At 39.8% G+C, this 16274-nt stretch overlaps 1 protein-coding gene across 1 annotated transcript in view; it reads left to right on the top strand.

The window, feature by feature from the left end:
- Nucleotides 1-15533, top strand: part of LOC103151743 (zinc finger MIZ domain-containing protein 2-like) — a 25220-nt gene extending 9687 nt beyond the window's left edge. The window contains exons 6-20 of the mRNA XM_007571956.2: nt 2498-2716; nt 2848-3060; nt 3344-3427; nt 3578-3755; nt 5942-6083; nt 6684-6762; nt 9220-9351; nt 9503-9608; nt 11883-12040; nt 12134-12201; nt 12284-12352; nt 13434-13675; nt 13776-13897; nt 14540-14743; nt 15258-15533. Coding sequence (XP_007572018.1) covers nt 2498-2716; nt 2848-3060; nt 3344-3427; nt 3578-3755; nt 5942-6083; nt 6684-6762; nt 9220-9351; nt 9503-9608; nt 11883-12040; nt 12134-12201; nt 12284-12352; nt 13434-13675; nt 13776-13897; nt 14540-14743; nt 15258-15365 — 2124 coding nt within the window. The 3' untranslated portion in view covers nt 15366-15533. The remainder of the gene's footprint in view (nt 1-2497; nt 2717-2847; nt 3061-3343; nt 3428-3577; nt 3756-5941; nt 6084-6683; nt 6763-9219; nt 9352-9502; nt 9609-11882; nt 12041-12133; nt 12202-12283; nt 12353-13433; nt 13676-13775; nt 13898-14539; nt 14744-15257) is intronic.
- The last annotated feature ends 741 nt before the right edge of the window (nt 15534-16274 follow it).

The raw sequence follows: 16274 nt of genomic DNA, 5'->3' as shown, positions 1-16274 counted from the left end.
CACACACACACACACACACACACACACACACACACACACACACACACACACACACACACACCGGAATGTTGGTTGTAAAAGTTTCCAAACGTCTTGGTTCTGACTCTGCTCTTTAGTTGGAACGTTTTAGCTGCAGGGCTGGAAATCAGAAGCTGTTTTTCTGCTTCATGCTCACATCAAGTCCAGGACACATGCTTCTGATTACCAGCAGAGACGTTGCATAATTAGATACTGGCTTGCCATTCAAACTTAAACACTGTATGAGTCACTGTCGAAGCTGAACAGACTGAATCACCAGCGCTGTGAGCTGCAACTGCTGAAATGAAATGTAAGCAGATTGCAGTATGTATTAATAACTAATACATACATAAATGTATGTATTAGTTATTAAAAACACACCCCAACCCCTCCACACATGTCTTGGGAAGATTCACTCCGTGGATGTTATAATCCACGTCCCAGCAGATTCTTTGCCAGATCTCTCCCTCTGGCTGAAAAAGCTGCTGAAAACCCCCAACATCTGGCTGAGATGCAGAAAGAACTCAATCTGTGGTTGCAAGGCAATTCTGGTCCTAGAATTTCATGTTTGCTTTTTTTCTTTCCTTTTTTTTGTCCATGTTTGCTGCTTAAGTATTCAGTTACAAATTCACTTACCCAATGAAAAGTTAGACTAATTCACAAATGTCAATATTAGTGTCTGCAATATCAAGAACTAGGACTGCTTTGGTGTCCAAATTGCGGCCCTCTGAACTATTTTGGGCGATCCTTGATCACAATTCCAGAATAGCCTAAATTTGAACTTTTTACTTATGCCACATTGTTCAAAAAAGATACAAGTAAAATCTTAAAATGGACAATGTAAGATGCAACAGATAGGCCTGTCACAATCAACAATAGATAAATTAATTAATGATGACTTATTGTTTTTCTATTTTGTCTTTTCTCTTTCTACCAGAAACTGGATGACAAAAGTCTTCAGTCTGGTGCTTTGCTCTCAGCTAGTCTCTTTAATTGAACAACAGTTCTGTTTACAGAGACTTCAGAATTCATTTATTTGTTGTTTCTGTTTTTTTGTTTATTTATTTTGACTATTTGAAATGCCTTCTAGTTTCAGTGTCAAAGGTTCATATAATTTAAAGTTTATTACATTACTTGAAAATGGTTTGAAAACAATAATTTTAACTTCTGGCAAAATTCAAAATTTTGCCAGAAGTTTTGCAAAATTCATTATTGTGACTGGACTACCAACATGAAGTATTTATCCAGATTTTCATTTTCAATTTAATATTATTTATTAGTAGAGGGGACCATAAACGTCCCTTGGCTTTGGCATGTCCATTTCATGATCTTAGCAAAATTGGGCCACATCCTGTTCTTGTTGCTGAACAGACGAAAAATAAATCTAGAAAATCAAAAAAATGTATGATATGTTTTTCTTTTAATATGGCAAACCTGCAAGATCCGTTTTTTGGTTTAAACTCTACAATAATTTATGCATTCCTCGTCTACTGAAATCTGATTTCTTTGCTTATTTCGTTAAAATGTTGTGAGTTGAGTTTATTGTTTATTTAGCAGGTGAAAATAAAAAAATCATAGTTTTTTTGCAGTTATAAAAAAAAAGGAAAAATATAAAAAACTTTGTGACCCCTGGAGTGGTTTCAAGTTAAAAATGAAAACTTACAGATAATGAAAACTCAACATTCAGTGTTTCAGAAAATCTGAATATTTTGATATTCAGATTTTGAGGTGCGACACCAAGTAGCTGGTTGGTGTCACACCCAAAAGGCTGACTAGGGTGATTTACAGCGCTTAGACCCTCCCCCTGGCTCTGATTGGTTGTTTCTGACCAAGTGGAGTATTTCTGCAAATGGCAGTGGGACGACAGGGAGAAGGCAGAGGAGCTTGTTTTTTTTTCACAGATGATCTGTCTCATACTATCAGGACATAGTGACAGTTTAAACAAATATATAAAATATTTTTATAAAAGTTACACACTGCAGCTTTAAGCGTAAATTGACTCACACGCAGAGGTAAAGATAAATTACCAACTTATGCTTACCTGTCTCAGGCAACTTTAAGTTACTGAGTAGGAAAGTTATTCAGTTAATAAAGTCATTTTACAGAACTTATGTAGGTTTTAAATGTAAGTTCTAGTGATCATAAACTTAGCCAGCTGAACTCTGCAGATTTTGCTGAAGTTTTATTTTTGTTTTCACAGAAATGTATTTTTATTGGCTCTTGATTTGTTTTCCAGATCATGTCTTGCCTTAACATAATCTCCTAGCAACCAGACAACCCATGATTGCAGATGTCCTGATAACTGACTTCTTGTTAGTAGAAGTTATCAAAACATTTTCTTGACCTCCTTGTAACTTGGCGTCATTAGTTTATCAGTAACTTTCCCTCCCTGTGCTCTACAAGCCGACCAGGCTGCGGAAAAGAACCAGCAGGCTTTGTTTTTACGCCTCCTGTTTTATTTCCCTCTTCCCCCGGTCAGATGGGTGGAGCATCCCCTTACAGCAACCAGTTCCTGTCTCATTCTGGTCCCCGCGGGCCCCCAGGGATGAACCACGGCGGGATGGTACCCTTGAGGCCCGGACTGCCACCTTCCTCAGGTGGGCTGTATCCCTCTCACCCCGCGCAGGCCCAGAGGATGCCCCAGCACGCTGGCTTCTCAGGCGGACAGCAGGGCCTCAAGCGACCTTTCCATTCAGAGGTCAGTGGAGGTTTTAACTTCACTTTTGAGGTTTAGACTTTTTTTTTTTTTTTTTAATCATATTACTGACATTTAGGACTCCGACTGCGGCTGAACCTGTGCGGTTCTTTAACTGTCGTCTCTTTTCCCAGGGGTTTCCGGGGCCACAGTACAGCTCCGGAGGGATCTCTGGGTATTCCAACCAGCCTGTGCAGTACCCCAGTGGTCCGCAGCAGAGATGCGCACCGTCACCCTCTTATCCGTCCAGTCGGATGCCTCACATGGGGCCGTACACATCTGGAACCCACAACCCATCACAGTTCCCTCCTGGTGCCAGCCAGCCCAATCCTCCACAGTTCTATAAGGTGATCAGATTCACTGTGGTTGACTATTACCGAATTTTGTTTAAAGCTGAATTAATTTGAAAACTTGTGAAACAAGTACATCACGGAGCCTTCAATTCAAAATTCAGATCTCCTGCCTTTGATATTTCAAATTATATTATGTTCAAAATTTAACCTGAATAAATGTTTGAGAATCGTTGAGGAATCCTGTGTGGATTTCTTCTTAACATTGATGCTGAATTTCTTTGTCTCAAGATAGGTGAGTAATTATCTGAACATTGGGTTTCTTGTCTGTGGCTTCCAGTCAGAGCCTTTCAATGGCCAGGGCAGTCTACCATCTGGAGCAGCAGGGGGCTACAATGCCTTTACACAGGCTGCAGTCAACGGGGTAAGTCTTTTAAGACTCCTTCAACGTGTTCAGTTATTGCCTTCTGTTAGACTCTAACCTAAATACATCTACAAGCGGAGCCAAGCATGGAAACTTTCAATGTGAAAAAAAAATTTAAGTTCTAACTTTGTTTTCATCTCTCTTTCTCAGCCAGGTCGAGGTGCAGTGATACCTGGGTACCCCAACTCCCCGATGGGAGGGAACCCCACCCCACCGATGACCCCAGGGAGCTCCATACCCCCCTACCTCTCTCCAGGCCAGGACACCAAGCCGCCCTACCTTCCACTGGACTCTAAAGCCAACATCAGCACCCAGCAGCCCTCCACAGGTCGGTCAGGGTTACATGTTGCCACACCCTCTTTCATCTTAGAATAAGAACAATACAACCTCAGATGATCAAGAACCCATGAGATATTAAAGACGCAGCATGTAACTTTTATAAAAATATATTTTTTACATATTTGTTAAATCTGTGAGACAGATAATCTAAAAAAAATAATAGAGAAATACCCAACAACACAGGAAACTATTTATCCACCATCATCTATGGCCATGCTAACTAGCCTCAGCATTCATGGCAGGCTCTGCTGTAGGGGAGGAGCTGTTGTGTAGCAGAGAGCAAGGGGCAGGGTGTGAGAGTAGCTTGTATATGAACTTGATTGACGGCACTGACAGGGAGTGGTGTATTTCTACAGACGACAGTGGGGCCAAATGGAGAAGGCAGAGGATTACTTTCCAGATTACTTGTCTCATATTCTCCTGTCAGGACATAGTGACAATTTTAACAAATATGTAAACAAATGTATAGGAAGCATATATGTGGTCCCTAGAGGACTATATAGAGCCAAAATGCTGTGAAAGGATTTTGTTGAAGCGCCATCAGCTGCAGTGACTCCTGGTGGTCATATTCTGCGTGACATCATCAGTGTGTTCACAGTGTTTCCCTAAGTTCATTAAGATTTGCCGACATGCAAAACTTTTTCAGGATTTAGATCAGAGTGTCAGGATCCAACTTCAGCAAAACAATAGGAAACAGAGAGATGTTATCATATTCGCCTCTAGAATACATAAAGAGGTCATGGTCGACTCAATGACTACAGGGTCCATGTCCGATGTTTGGCCGTAATGCTTCAAGATACATTTGATTTCTTTTTAATCAGATTTTTCTCCAGCATATCGTTTCTTATGGCCAAACATCACATTTAACCTTTCTGTTCAAATATCAACTTTACAAACCTAAGCCACCCAATGTTCTCCTACTCTTCGGAGCCTTCTCAGCTAGAAGGGTCCCAAGACTGCTTTCTTTCTCCCACATTGCTTTCTTTTTTGAATTGCATCATTGCAATCTTTAGTCTGTAACACTAACACAGCCCGTGCAATCTAAGGATGTTAGTATTTTCTCCAAGTAGAGCACTGTTTCATCTTTGGGGTGAACTTAATGTGACATCCACTGCAGGGAACTGTCCGAAATGTTTTCCACTTTAGGAATAACCTCCTGAAACAGAATGACAGACTTTAAATTGTTGGGAAGGTGCTTTTAACCTTTCCCAGATTGATGGGCAACAAGTTACTTCCTCTTTGTCACTGCCATGATACACACTTGAATTCTTCATAGTATGAAACCACTTTCATGGAAGTGTTCGTACAGTTGAATCAGAGTAAATTTTTCTTTTTGAGATCAGTTAGAATTATCAAAAATTATTTATATTTGCTTAATTCCATAATAATGAGAGAAAGAACATGCCAGAGATTGATTTATTAATGTCTTCAAAATCAATTACTAAAATAATTATTAATGTCTCTTTAAGGTGATAAAGGGTTGAATTTAACTTCAAGGCAGTCTTTTTATCCACTGTATGTAAACTTCTGGTTTCACACTGCAGCTTGAAGTGGCCCAATTCAGATTGTCTTGTCAAATGGGATTGTTTTTTTTGCTGTGGCCATTCACACTTCTAAATAAATGCCACCTGTATGTGTTCTGCAGTGTGAACGGGCAGATGACCTGAAAGTGTCCCGCATGCGCAGTAGCGTAACGTCAGCGTTCTCAGTGTTTGCAGAAGTAAACGTGGATGCTAACGGTGGAGCACAGCTTACACATTTGAAGTTGTCTGACCAGAGCAGCATATTAACAACTTAATCCTCATATTGTCTGTAACGCTTGTTGTTTTCTTCCCTCTTGCGTGTATCAGGTCGCAGAATAGTGACATTTGTCGAGTACGAGTGATGTTCAGGTTGGATGAATGTGACCTGGATGTTAGGTCGCATTTGATTTGGATACTTACTGGATACCCAAGTGGCCTGGGTTGCATTCAAAAAGACTCTGACCTGTGTTGTTCAGACTGTCATGAAAAGATCAGATACATGTCTGATCTTTACGTCAAAAAAATCTGAATTGGGTCACTTCAGGCTGCCTTAGTTGATACGTTTTACTGGTTGCATCTGTTTGCAGTTTATTGATATAGAATTTGAACTTTTGTTACTGATTCCAGCACTAAGATATGTTTCCCTTTGAAGGTAACCCTAGCGACGACCTGCGTCTGACCTTCCCGGTCCGAGACGGCGTGGTGTTGGAGCCGTTCCGATTGGAGCACAACCTGGCTGTCAGCAACCATGCATTCCAGCTCCGAGACTCGGTCTACAAAACACTGGTGATGAGGTGAGAAGATATGAATAAAGTAGTTCATATGTGATCTCCATCAAGGAAAAAGACTTGAGTCTGGTTCTCTTGATCAAAGAAATGATTGAAGGCTTTCAACACTGTGACTTTGCTACCCTAGTATGACACCTGGTGGCTGTTCAGGTCATGTACAAGGGAATCAGCACGTCTACATCACTATTCAAATACCATGTTTTTGTGATGCAAAAAAAGGAAACTTTTATAAAAGTAATTTCAGAACTTTTTCCAAGTATATTGTGACTATTATTATCAGAACTTTTTCCAAGTATATTGTGACTATTATTATGAAGAACTGAACTAAAAAAACAAATCAGTCTGTTGGAAGAAAAAAGGTAAAACCTAAAAAGCTGCAATAACTCTGTTGCATACATGAAGACATACTTAAGCTAACACTGAAGCCACTTTTGATTTGGCTTACAGCATTCTGGCTTCTTGAATTTATGCTTATCATAAAGTATCGTGAATTTGATTAAATACACAGAAAGTTGAGCTGTTTATCTAACACAGGAAACAGACCCAGATGCTTAGGAAACCCCACTATGGGTCTGTTTGACCACTGTGTTGCGTCTCCCCCTACAGACCAGATCTGGAGCTACAGTTCAAATGTTACCACCATGAAGACAGGCAGATGAACACTAACTGGCCTGCCTCTGTGCAGGTAAGCAGCACCTTCAACCTTTTTCACTGGATCCAGCTCTCAGGTGGATTCGTCTCATGTTCAAGGAATCCAAACTGACTCACTGATGTAGACACTTTGCATTGATCTCATATATTTGAAATGAGCTATTTGTCTATTTACTCTCACGATAAAGTATCTTTTATGTGTGTCAAAGAAGTCTTTAAAGTGGACTCTCCTTATTCATCTACTCAGCTGATTGAGGCCAAGTTATCTCAGTGAAGTTGTGTTTGACCTTTAATTGTCTGACTAAATTAGTAACACTGATCTTGACTCAGTGGAAATGTTGGGACAGCTCTTTATGGCCACCATGTTGCAGTGCAGCTGACTTACAGGAAGAACAACATTGAGGCCGACATGTGTAATAACAGCTTTTGGTTCTGAAACTGTAAGAACACAGAAACCATTTGATAAAGAGCTCTTTTAGTTCTTTTTGAACATTTTGTCTTCTTACAACCACTAAGCCTTTGGCAATAAGCAATAAATCAATTAATCACATCATAAATGAAAATGAGCTCCTTTATGACAAATGTTCTAGGCTGTCTTGCCTCTTACCTGTCTGAACCTAATGATTATTTTTTGACGGCAGTGTTGTTTACGGAGACGTCATAATCCATTTTGTTTATGGTTTCATTTATGTTTAGATTTTATTTCCATCTTAAATTTTTTTTATTATTATTTTGAATAGTCAAAATGTTTTCCAGTTCCGGTTTTAATTAAAGTTTATTGATCTTTGAGATGATGTACTTCCATTCTTATTTCACTATCTTGACATAACTTGAAAATGCCACAATATTATGGTTCATGGCTGTAATTCCTGGGACAATTTAAAACTGCTTCCTAAGAACGGTTCATTTGCTAGCAGCCTACTCAGCCCATTAATCTAATTTAAACTGATAACATCAGAAAAATACAGTTTTAATCTCTTATTATACCCATTTCAAATCTGCAACAATCAATATGTGTACATGGATAATTAAAAGGATAAAATCAGTGATTTGCTCACTACCATAAATCTAGATAATTATTAGCAGCTCTTTGCCTATCTTATGCATATTTTCTTCATTTGACATCAGCGCTAACGGCAGCAGTCAGCCACTGGCAGGGCCAGCTGCCGTTATCACTAACTGTACCTAAATGCAGGTCATCCAACATCAGTACAGCCACTTTATTGTAAGTTTTTTTGTATTATTATTTTGTTGTTGTCACCTTCAAAATTGAACAAATACTTATTTTGTTATTCATTAATGACTGTCTCGGAGGAAACTGTTGCAACAACAGCATGAAAAGAAAATGTCTCTAGACCCATTTTTGCATAAAAGTGCATATTATTGCATCTAATGCCATAGTGGCAAATAAATTCCAGAATTTCTATAAGCATGTAGAGATGAGTTTTGTGGCTCCTTTTCTATCAGTATCGATGGTTGGATAATATAAAATCATGTGATGGTGATATGATTAATAAACATGGCAATTGGAATATCATCTTCTATAAAGTCACTTCATTTGCTTTAATCTCTTTCAGCGCCTTTTCTGATTTTTAGTACATAGAGTTGTATAGTAAACAATGTTCAGGTTTTTGTAGTCATGCTGGTGCTTTATATTATAAGCTGAGATGATGTCACATGTTTGCGAGTTGTCTTTAGCGTAAAGGCCTGGGATTTATGGTGTTTTTATGGTCTCAATATGTGCCTTTGTGAATATATATTGACATATTACATTTATTCAACTTTTTATATTTTGGCCATCAGTTTCAATTCCAGCCTGCCAGATTTTCTTTCTCATCTCTACATGAGCTGAATATTTTAGCAGGTCAAACTGCATGAAGCTCAGTTTGTGGCAAAAAAAAAAAAAAAAAAGTTATTGATGTATTTTTAAGTTTGAATCCAAGGAGGTGAATTTGTGGAAGAGAAATTATGTTGGAGAAAAAGAAATGTGCCATCAGAGATTGTGACACTTTGAGCATTTAGCGCTTTAGGTATGTAAGCATGGACACAGAACCGATTAAATTACAGGATTCAGCAGTTTAGAGAATATAAAACCACAAGTGTTATTGGAGAGTGGTCCGATATCAGCCAGAAACGAGTATCGGATCACCTCATTCTGCATTTGTATCCCACGTACAGTCCCATTGGTTAATAATAAATGAGTTTGTTCTCATACCTGTTGTTGTTGACTATAGTTCTCTGGTTTAGTAATATCAATTTATCAAGCCTGCTCCAACATTCCAGCAGGCTTGAATGTTGGAATGTTTATTGCTTTAATAAGCAATAAAAGTGTGTATGATTCTTGCTAATATCTTATCAACATCGGTATCTGTCAATACTCAAAGCTGAGTTATCGGTATCGTATCGTAAGTGTAAAAATTACATCGGGACATGCTTAAAAGGCGACAGATTTGTATTCTTGATTGTTTTTTTTCTGAACTTTCTGTCTCAGGTCAGCGTTAACGCAACTCCTCTGTCCATTGAGAGAGGGGACAACAAGACCTCCCATAAGCCCCTGTACCTAAAGCAAGTGTGTCAACCGGGACGCAACACCGTGCAGATCACCGTGACGGCATGCTGCTGCGTAAGTCCAGATGCCTCATCTGTCCGGTCGCCGCAGCGACACTCTACTAGATCACGGATCACAGGGATGCAGAATCTCACGCTGAATTTGTCCCCTCCTGTCTCTTTGTCCCCTCCTGTTTCTTTGTCCCCTCCTGTTTCTTTGTCCACAGTCTCACCTGTTTGTGCTGCAGTTGGTCCACCGGCCATCGGTCAGGTCTGTCCTGCAGGGCCTGATGAAGAAGAGGCTACTGCCAGCTGAGCACTGCATCACCAAGAGTGAGTAAACTTGCACTATGCTTGATCTGCAACCTTTATAATCCAAACAGCCATTTTGCCCTCAGTGCAGCTGAATAAAACATGTTTAGAGCCACAAAAGTTACATAATTTAGTTGAAAAAAACATTGCTTATACATTTTGATTAATACCTCCTGCAAACAATCTTTTCTCATTTTTCAAGAACCATCATTTTATTTCTTTTTACATTTTAAGAGTAAAGAGAGACTCAATATTTTTACAGTAAAGTGGATGGATTCATTTTCGTCTATGTGGTGTTGATGTTTGTGGAAAATTATATGAAAATTTTTTTATTTCCTCTAAAGTTTATTTACATACACTTAATGTCTGTACAATCTGAGCTCTTAAAATTGAAGTAAATGTTTTTCCCTACAAAGTTTTTAAAAATTCACTAGTTCTTTTAGAGTCATTTGTTCACAAGTCAGAACAGTACAAACAACCAATGACCCCCAAAATTTTGGAAATGTCTGTTTTTCTTTTAGTAAGCCCTTTTATTTTTTTTCTATATTTAATGATATACAGATTTCCTAAAAATTGTTTATTGTTGAGCAGATAAAACTAAAAAAGTTTGAACAGCTGCATTAGTTGGTTCTTAGTTGGTTCTTTTTATCAAAGTTCTTGTAAGCTATGGTGGAAGATCCAAAGAGCAGACCGGTCCGACTGAGTTTGAACTATTCTGAGAAGACCAGAGTTGCTATTCAGCTTGACTGCAGTGAGCAGAGAAGAGGAGCTGCATGGCAACAATGAGGACGCCACCAGTAGAGCAGCTGTGGACTGTTTCCTAGTGGCAGTTGCAGTCGTCCCAGTGAGACGTGTCTGGTCCCTGGTGGGCTGCCACAGAATCCACCTGATGTTGTTAAGGAACTCTGGAAACGGGAACAGGCTTTTGCTGTCTCTGCTCATTTCTCACAAGCATCCGGGATCATCTGCCTCACGTAACCATGGTGACACAATGCCACCAGAAGGAAAAGTGTTACGGAAATTCCACAAATTCTTTGCATATCAAGGTTTATAAAAGCATAATTAAAGCTAAAATAATGTTTGTTTGTTTATTTTTATTGATTTTCTTGTTTTTGCAACAATGTTTTCATTTCTACACGATATTTTCATCTGATTCCACACATCAGTGGCAGGCCTGTCAAAATTACAAATTTATTTTTTCCTGTAGAATGTGAAACTTTTAATAAACAGTGATGGAAGTTAGTGAGGGCTTTAATTACATTTTTGGGATTTGTTTTATGTATTTTATGTCTGTTATACTATACTTTATTTTTTTGTTATTATGAAGCTTATAGTTTTTTTTAATTATTATTTAGAAGACCTAATCTCTAAACATTTCTTTCCTGGAGTTATCCCTCAAAGCTAACTTCAGCTTAGCTTTGGAAAAAAAAAAAACAAGTGTTTTTTTTTCTAGAAAACAAGTGTTTTCTAGAAAAAACACAACAAAACAAGTGTTTTCTAGAAAAAAAAACATGTTTTAGGCATGTCTTACAAGTTAAAATAAAAATATTCTTGTGTATCCATCTTTAGAGGTTTAAAGCACTCTTAAATGAAGCATTCACACGTGTGAATCCATGTCGGGTCGGATGTTTCACTGCAGTACATGTGATCCATCAGGTCACCGTTGTTTGTCTGTTGTTTTAGAAAAAAGTGAAACTTTTCAACCCATATAAGTAGCCAATTTTCTGACAGGAAAAACTCCAGCTGTTTTCTTCTATCGCTCTTCATTCAGACGAGTATTTCTAAAGTTTGTCAGGCAAAACAAAGTCAAATGGGTGTTTAGGGGCTGGGACTCCATTTTGGTTTCAACTTGGGTGCACTGATCCTAACTTGGCCAATTTCTGATCTGACCTAACAAAACCGATTTGAGCAGCTTCAGATTTCTCTTTAACAATAATAAAAGAGATATGAAGGAACAAACATTCAAAAACTTCCTTTCTGAGAAGAGAAACTCAAGTTATATGGAGCTCTTCTTTTACTATATGAACCACATTTATAACAGTTTGTACATGTGGAAGCAGTCTCTTCACAAAGGGGTTTTACTCATTTTTGAAGGCAAAGGAAAGTTGTGGAGTTTATCATCTGATATTAATGATTAATCAATGCTGGTTAAGGTCAGTCGAGCTATAAATCATCTGATTCCGGTCACCAGCCAGTGACCAGCATCTCTGTGTTTATCTGCTGCTGTCTGACAGCTGGAGTGTTTCCTGAGCAACGGCGTAGTCAAATATTGTCGCCGCTCTGCCTTTCTTGCAGTAAAACGAAACTTCAGTAGCGGCACCATTCCCGGGACGCCCGGTCTAAACGGAGAGGACGGAGTGGAACAGACTGCAATCAAAGTCTCCCTCAAGTGTCCGATCACATTCAGACGAATCCAGCTGCCGGCCAGAGGCCACGACTGCAGGCACATACAGGTGAGGTCACACATCACTCCACATCACACACCTCCACTGCTCCAAATCACAACTTAACACGCAGCGGCCATGTTTTGTTTTTTTTTCTTCAAGTGTTTTGACCTGGAGTCTTATTTACAACTGAACTGTGAAAGAGGGACGTGGCGGTGTCCTGTGTGCAAGTACGTACAGAGGCAACTTTTCTATCAAATCTACTTTTGCTGATATGAAACTGAACCAACTGGCTGCTCCTCTCGATTGCAGTAAAACAGCTTTGCTAGAAGGCCTGGAGGTCGACCAGTACATGCTGGGGATTCTGGTCTACATTCAGAAGTAAGTAACAAAAAACAAAAAAAAAAAGCACATAATTGTGAAACACTTGTTTTAGAAAAAGTGACACTTTTCAACCCATATAAAAATTATATTGAGTGAAAAACACAGACTGAGAATTGAAATGGGGGATAGACAGAGCTGGAATTTAGAGGCTTTTCAAATTAAAAGTTTTTAGATTAACAAAATACTGAAACCTGAATCTGTGAACATGTGTGTGATGATTCTGTAAATAAATCAATGTCAGATTGTTCAGTTGACCTCAAACACAGCGAGTCAACAAGGTCCTGAGGGTTTTTAGTGTAGAGCAGGGGCTTTCAAAGTGCGGCCCCTGGGGCCATTTTGGCCTTTCTGAAACTTGTCATTTTTTAGGATGTTATTTTCCTTGACATGTTTGTATCTTGTTAAACGGAAAATATTAAGTGCAATACAAAGAATTTCCCAATAATCGGTGCCACAAACATCCAATGATTTATGCTGGCCATGTTTCACTAAATACAGCAACAGTTTTAGAAGAAAATCCTTATTTTTGTTGCTGAAAATAAACCAAAACCATTTTACAGACCTACAAAATAGAAAATAAGTCTGAAAAGTTACAGGTTAAACAGGTGAACATTTGACTTAATGTTTACAGCAGGTAAACATTAAGATGCAAAATATTACAAAATCTTACATGTTTAATTTATTGTGGTGCAAGTAAATACAGTGTAACTGGTCATTAGGGCAATGGTAGATAGAAAAAAAATTTAAAACAGAATTTTTTAGATTAATCTCAGAAATTTACTAGAAACAAACTTTGAACTTTCTGAGTTTCAAAAGATGAAAACTTTTGAGTTTCTTTTCTAGAAAATTTACACATTTTTCCCTCTATATACAGTGACTCTAATACACCATCATGAATGAGTAAAAGACAAAGAATTCACAATAATCTTTTTGTGTTTTTATGATATTGATGATATTTTCCATGGCGGCCCTCAATCCTTTTCAACTTGGTGATTTTGGTCCTCAGCACAAAAAATTTTTTATACACCACTGGTTAAGAGCTTTATATCCTAACGTAGCGGTTCTGTTTCCCCTCCCTCAGTTCTGATTACGAGGAGATCACCATCGACCCGGTGTGCGGCTGGAGACCCGTGCCAATCAAGCCCGACCTCCACATAAAGGAGGAGCCCGACGGTCCGGTCCTGAAGCGCTGCCGCACAGTCAGTCCGAGTCACATGGTCCTGCCGAATGTGATGGAAATGATCGCGGCCCTGGGGCCCGCTTCGTCCCCATACCAGAGTCTGAGTGCAGGGGGCAGGAACACCCCCGACTACAGCCGGCCAGGTAGCTCAACGATTTTGGCCCTAGTGATTAAAATATTTGGAAACCCCTGATATGCTGCATGCTGAACCGAAGTCGTGCCTGCTTTGTTTTGCTCTTGCAGGAAGCCAGGGATTCTCCGGACAAACGGGATTTACAGATTTCCCCAACACTCCTGGGACCCCGACACTCGGAGAGTACACCTCCTCCGGACCGCAACCCCCCCTCCCCTACCCGTCTGAGCAGGTTAGACATATTAAAGCCAAACAAACGGCTCTTTACAAAACCAAATATCTACACCACATTGTTTAAAAACCTAATATTGAGCACTCGCACAGCAGAATAGGTTTCAGAAAAGTTTTCATCCATACGAACCTGAGTGTTGCTTTAAACATGCCAAACCCACAGGGGGCAGTGTAGTGTAAAGCTAAAACTTGTCAGCCAATCGGATTGCTTCAAAACAACCACAACTTCCTGTTAGAAATTCAACATGGTGCCAGGAGGTCCATTTGTGTGGACAGATATTGAGGTTGAACTACTTTTAAATAACGCATTAGAATACACACTTAATAAAACACAAGGCGATGTTGATCAGAAAGTTAGGCTGTAATGCATGGGACTCTGTCAGCTTTTCCATGTAGACACACAAACAGAAATGCAGTTTTCTCAAATCTCCACTTTAGTCTGAGTTTTTATAAATTAATGTTTTCAGTGATATTAAACTGAGTTTTCTTGTGGATGAAAGGCTAAAACGCATAAAAATGAATTTGTTTTCCCAGATATCGACATACATGTAGACTAGACCTCAGATTTAGCTTACATAATTGTAGGAGAAAACCTATAGATTGTATAGTTAATTGCAAAATTATATATTATAACTGCTTTCAGGCGACCCACTCTGGAGGAATGGAGCACTCGCACGGCAGCATCCTCCAGCAGCACGTATCGGGGGTCCACAACAACCAGAGTCTTGGCGAGGCCAGCAGCCCGTTAGCACAGAGGAGCTCAGCCACACAGAACTCACGGCTGCAGGGCGAAGGCTCCTTTGGTCTGGGAGGCCCTGGAGGGGAGGGGGCCGATCACGCTCTGGATGTGAGTGACAATCAGGCCTGAACAAGGAAAAACAAACAGTGAACAACTTGTTTGGGAATTTTTTTTTTTTTTTTTTTTTAAGAAAAATACTGTGAAGAAGTTCTTTGGTCAGGATGAAACATGGCGGCAGGATGATGATCCAGGTTTGTTTTGCAGTAACAGAATCTTTCAGCTTATATGTTGTTTGCTAATTAATAACGAAGTAGAATAGTTCAGGTATTAGTAGCTCTTTTTACAAACACCACAAAAACTTTTTATTGAAAAATATGAGTTTTCGGTTTTTTTTTTTGTTTTTATTTGTGTGTTTCCATTGAGCACATTTATTTTTGTAATTCCAATTGTAAGGCCAGTGGGGGAACACAGCAAGTGTTTTTTTTGTGCTAAAAGGCAGGTTGCAATTTCAATCAGTGTTTTTTTTTTCTTTCTTTGAAACAGCAACGCCATGAAAAACAGAAATAGTCATGCTAATGTACAGAACCCTCAGCATCTCACACCATTTCTGTCCGCCCTGCAGCTTCTTCCCGAGCTGACCAACCCAGATGAGCTGCTGTCGTACCTGGGCCCCCCCGACCTCCCGAACAACAGCAACGATGACCTGCTGGCACTGTTCGAAAACAACTGACGTGTGGACGGCGCCGAAGAGGTCCGCCTGGCCCCCCGTCTGCACCCGCTTCAGCGTGTGCGTGCATACCAGTGTTTTTGTTCGTCTCTTGTCTTTTAAGTGTCCTACTGTACTATGAGGTCCTTTCAGTGCAGTGTGGAGGTGCATGAAGGAACACGGCGAGTGAAGAAAAAAAAAAGGGAGCCTAACAGGCACCAACTCCACAGGCCAGCATTTCAAACACAAGCACAAGCCTCAGACTGGGGGGGGCAGGAGGTGTGTATGAGGAAGATGATGGAAGCTGAAGGATGCACACATTAACTTTACTGTAGCTGCTTCATGTTGCCATATGCCAGTGGTTCCCAAACTTTTTCTCCTGGGCCCCCCCAGCGGTTTCCAAACATTTTCTGGGCCCCCCCTATGCCCTATGCTGTCTGGTTGAACGACGTGTGTGTTTCTGTGTGTGTGTGTGGGGATGGGGGGGGAAGAGGATGAAGAGGATTCTTAGAGACTCCCTGTCTAACTTTTTTGGGGGGCAAAATAAATGTACGTAGCTAGACATAGACACCAACATCGGTAGCCTACAGGCTACTTGTTAACAAGCTTAAAGTGCTGTATTGATATTAGCTAGTCATCTTTTAGCTAACATTACCTGCATCCAACAGCTTTACTCAACTCAGTCGGTTAGTTTGGAGGGAAAAACTGTGAAAAGTTCTTTGCATTTTGCTGGTTTGCTGCCTTAATTCTAATATACCTACGTAGCTCCGCCCAGCAGCAGGTCTCCTTCACAGGTGGAAACCCAGCGCGAGCGTTGTAGCGCCCATGTTGCGTTTGAAGGCGGCTCGGAAAAACAGGTTACAACATGTTAACAACGGATTAAACAGTTTTAACTGCTGATAAAAGTGACAGAGGACACAAATATGGGAAGTG

This window comes from Poecilia formosa, unplaced genomic scaffold (genome assembly GCF_000485575.1).
Source record: "Poecilia formosa unplaced genomic scaffold, Poecilia_formosa-5.1.2 Scaffold291, whole genome shotgun sequence".
Taxonomy (NCBI): Eukaryota; Metazoa; Chordata; class Actinopteri; order Cyprinodontiformes; family Poeciliidae; genus Poecilia; species Poecilia formosa.
Note: the sequence above shows the minus strand (reverse complement) of the source record. Positions and strands in the feature narration are given on the sequence as shown.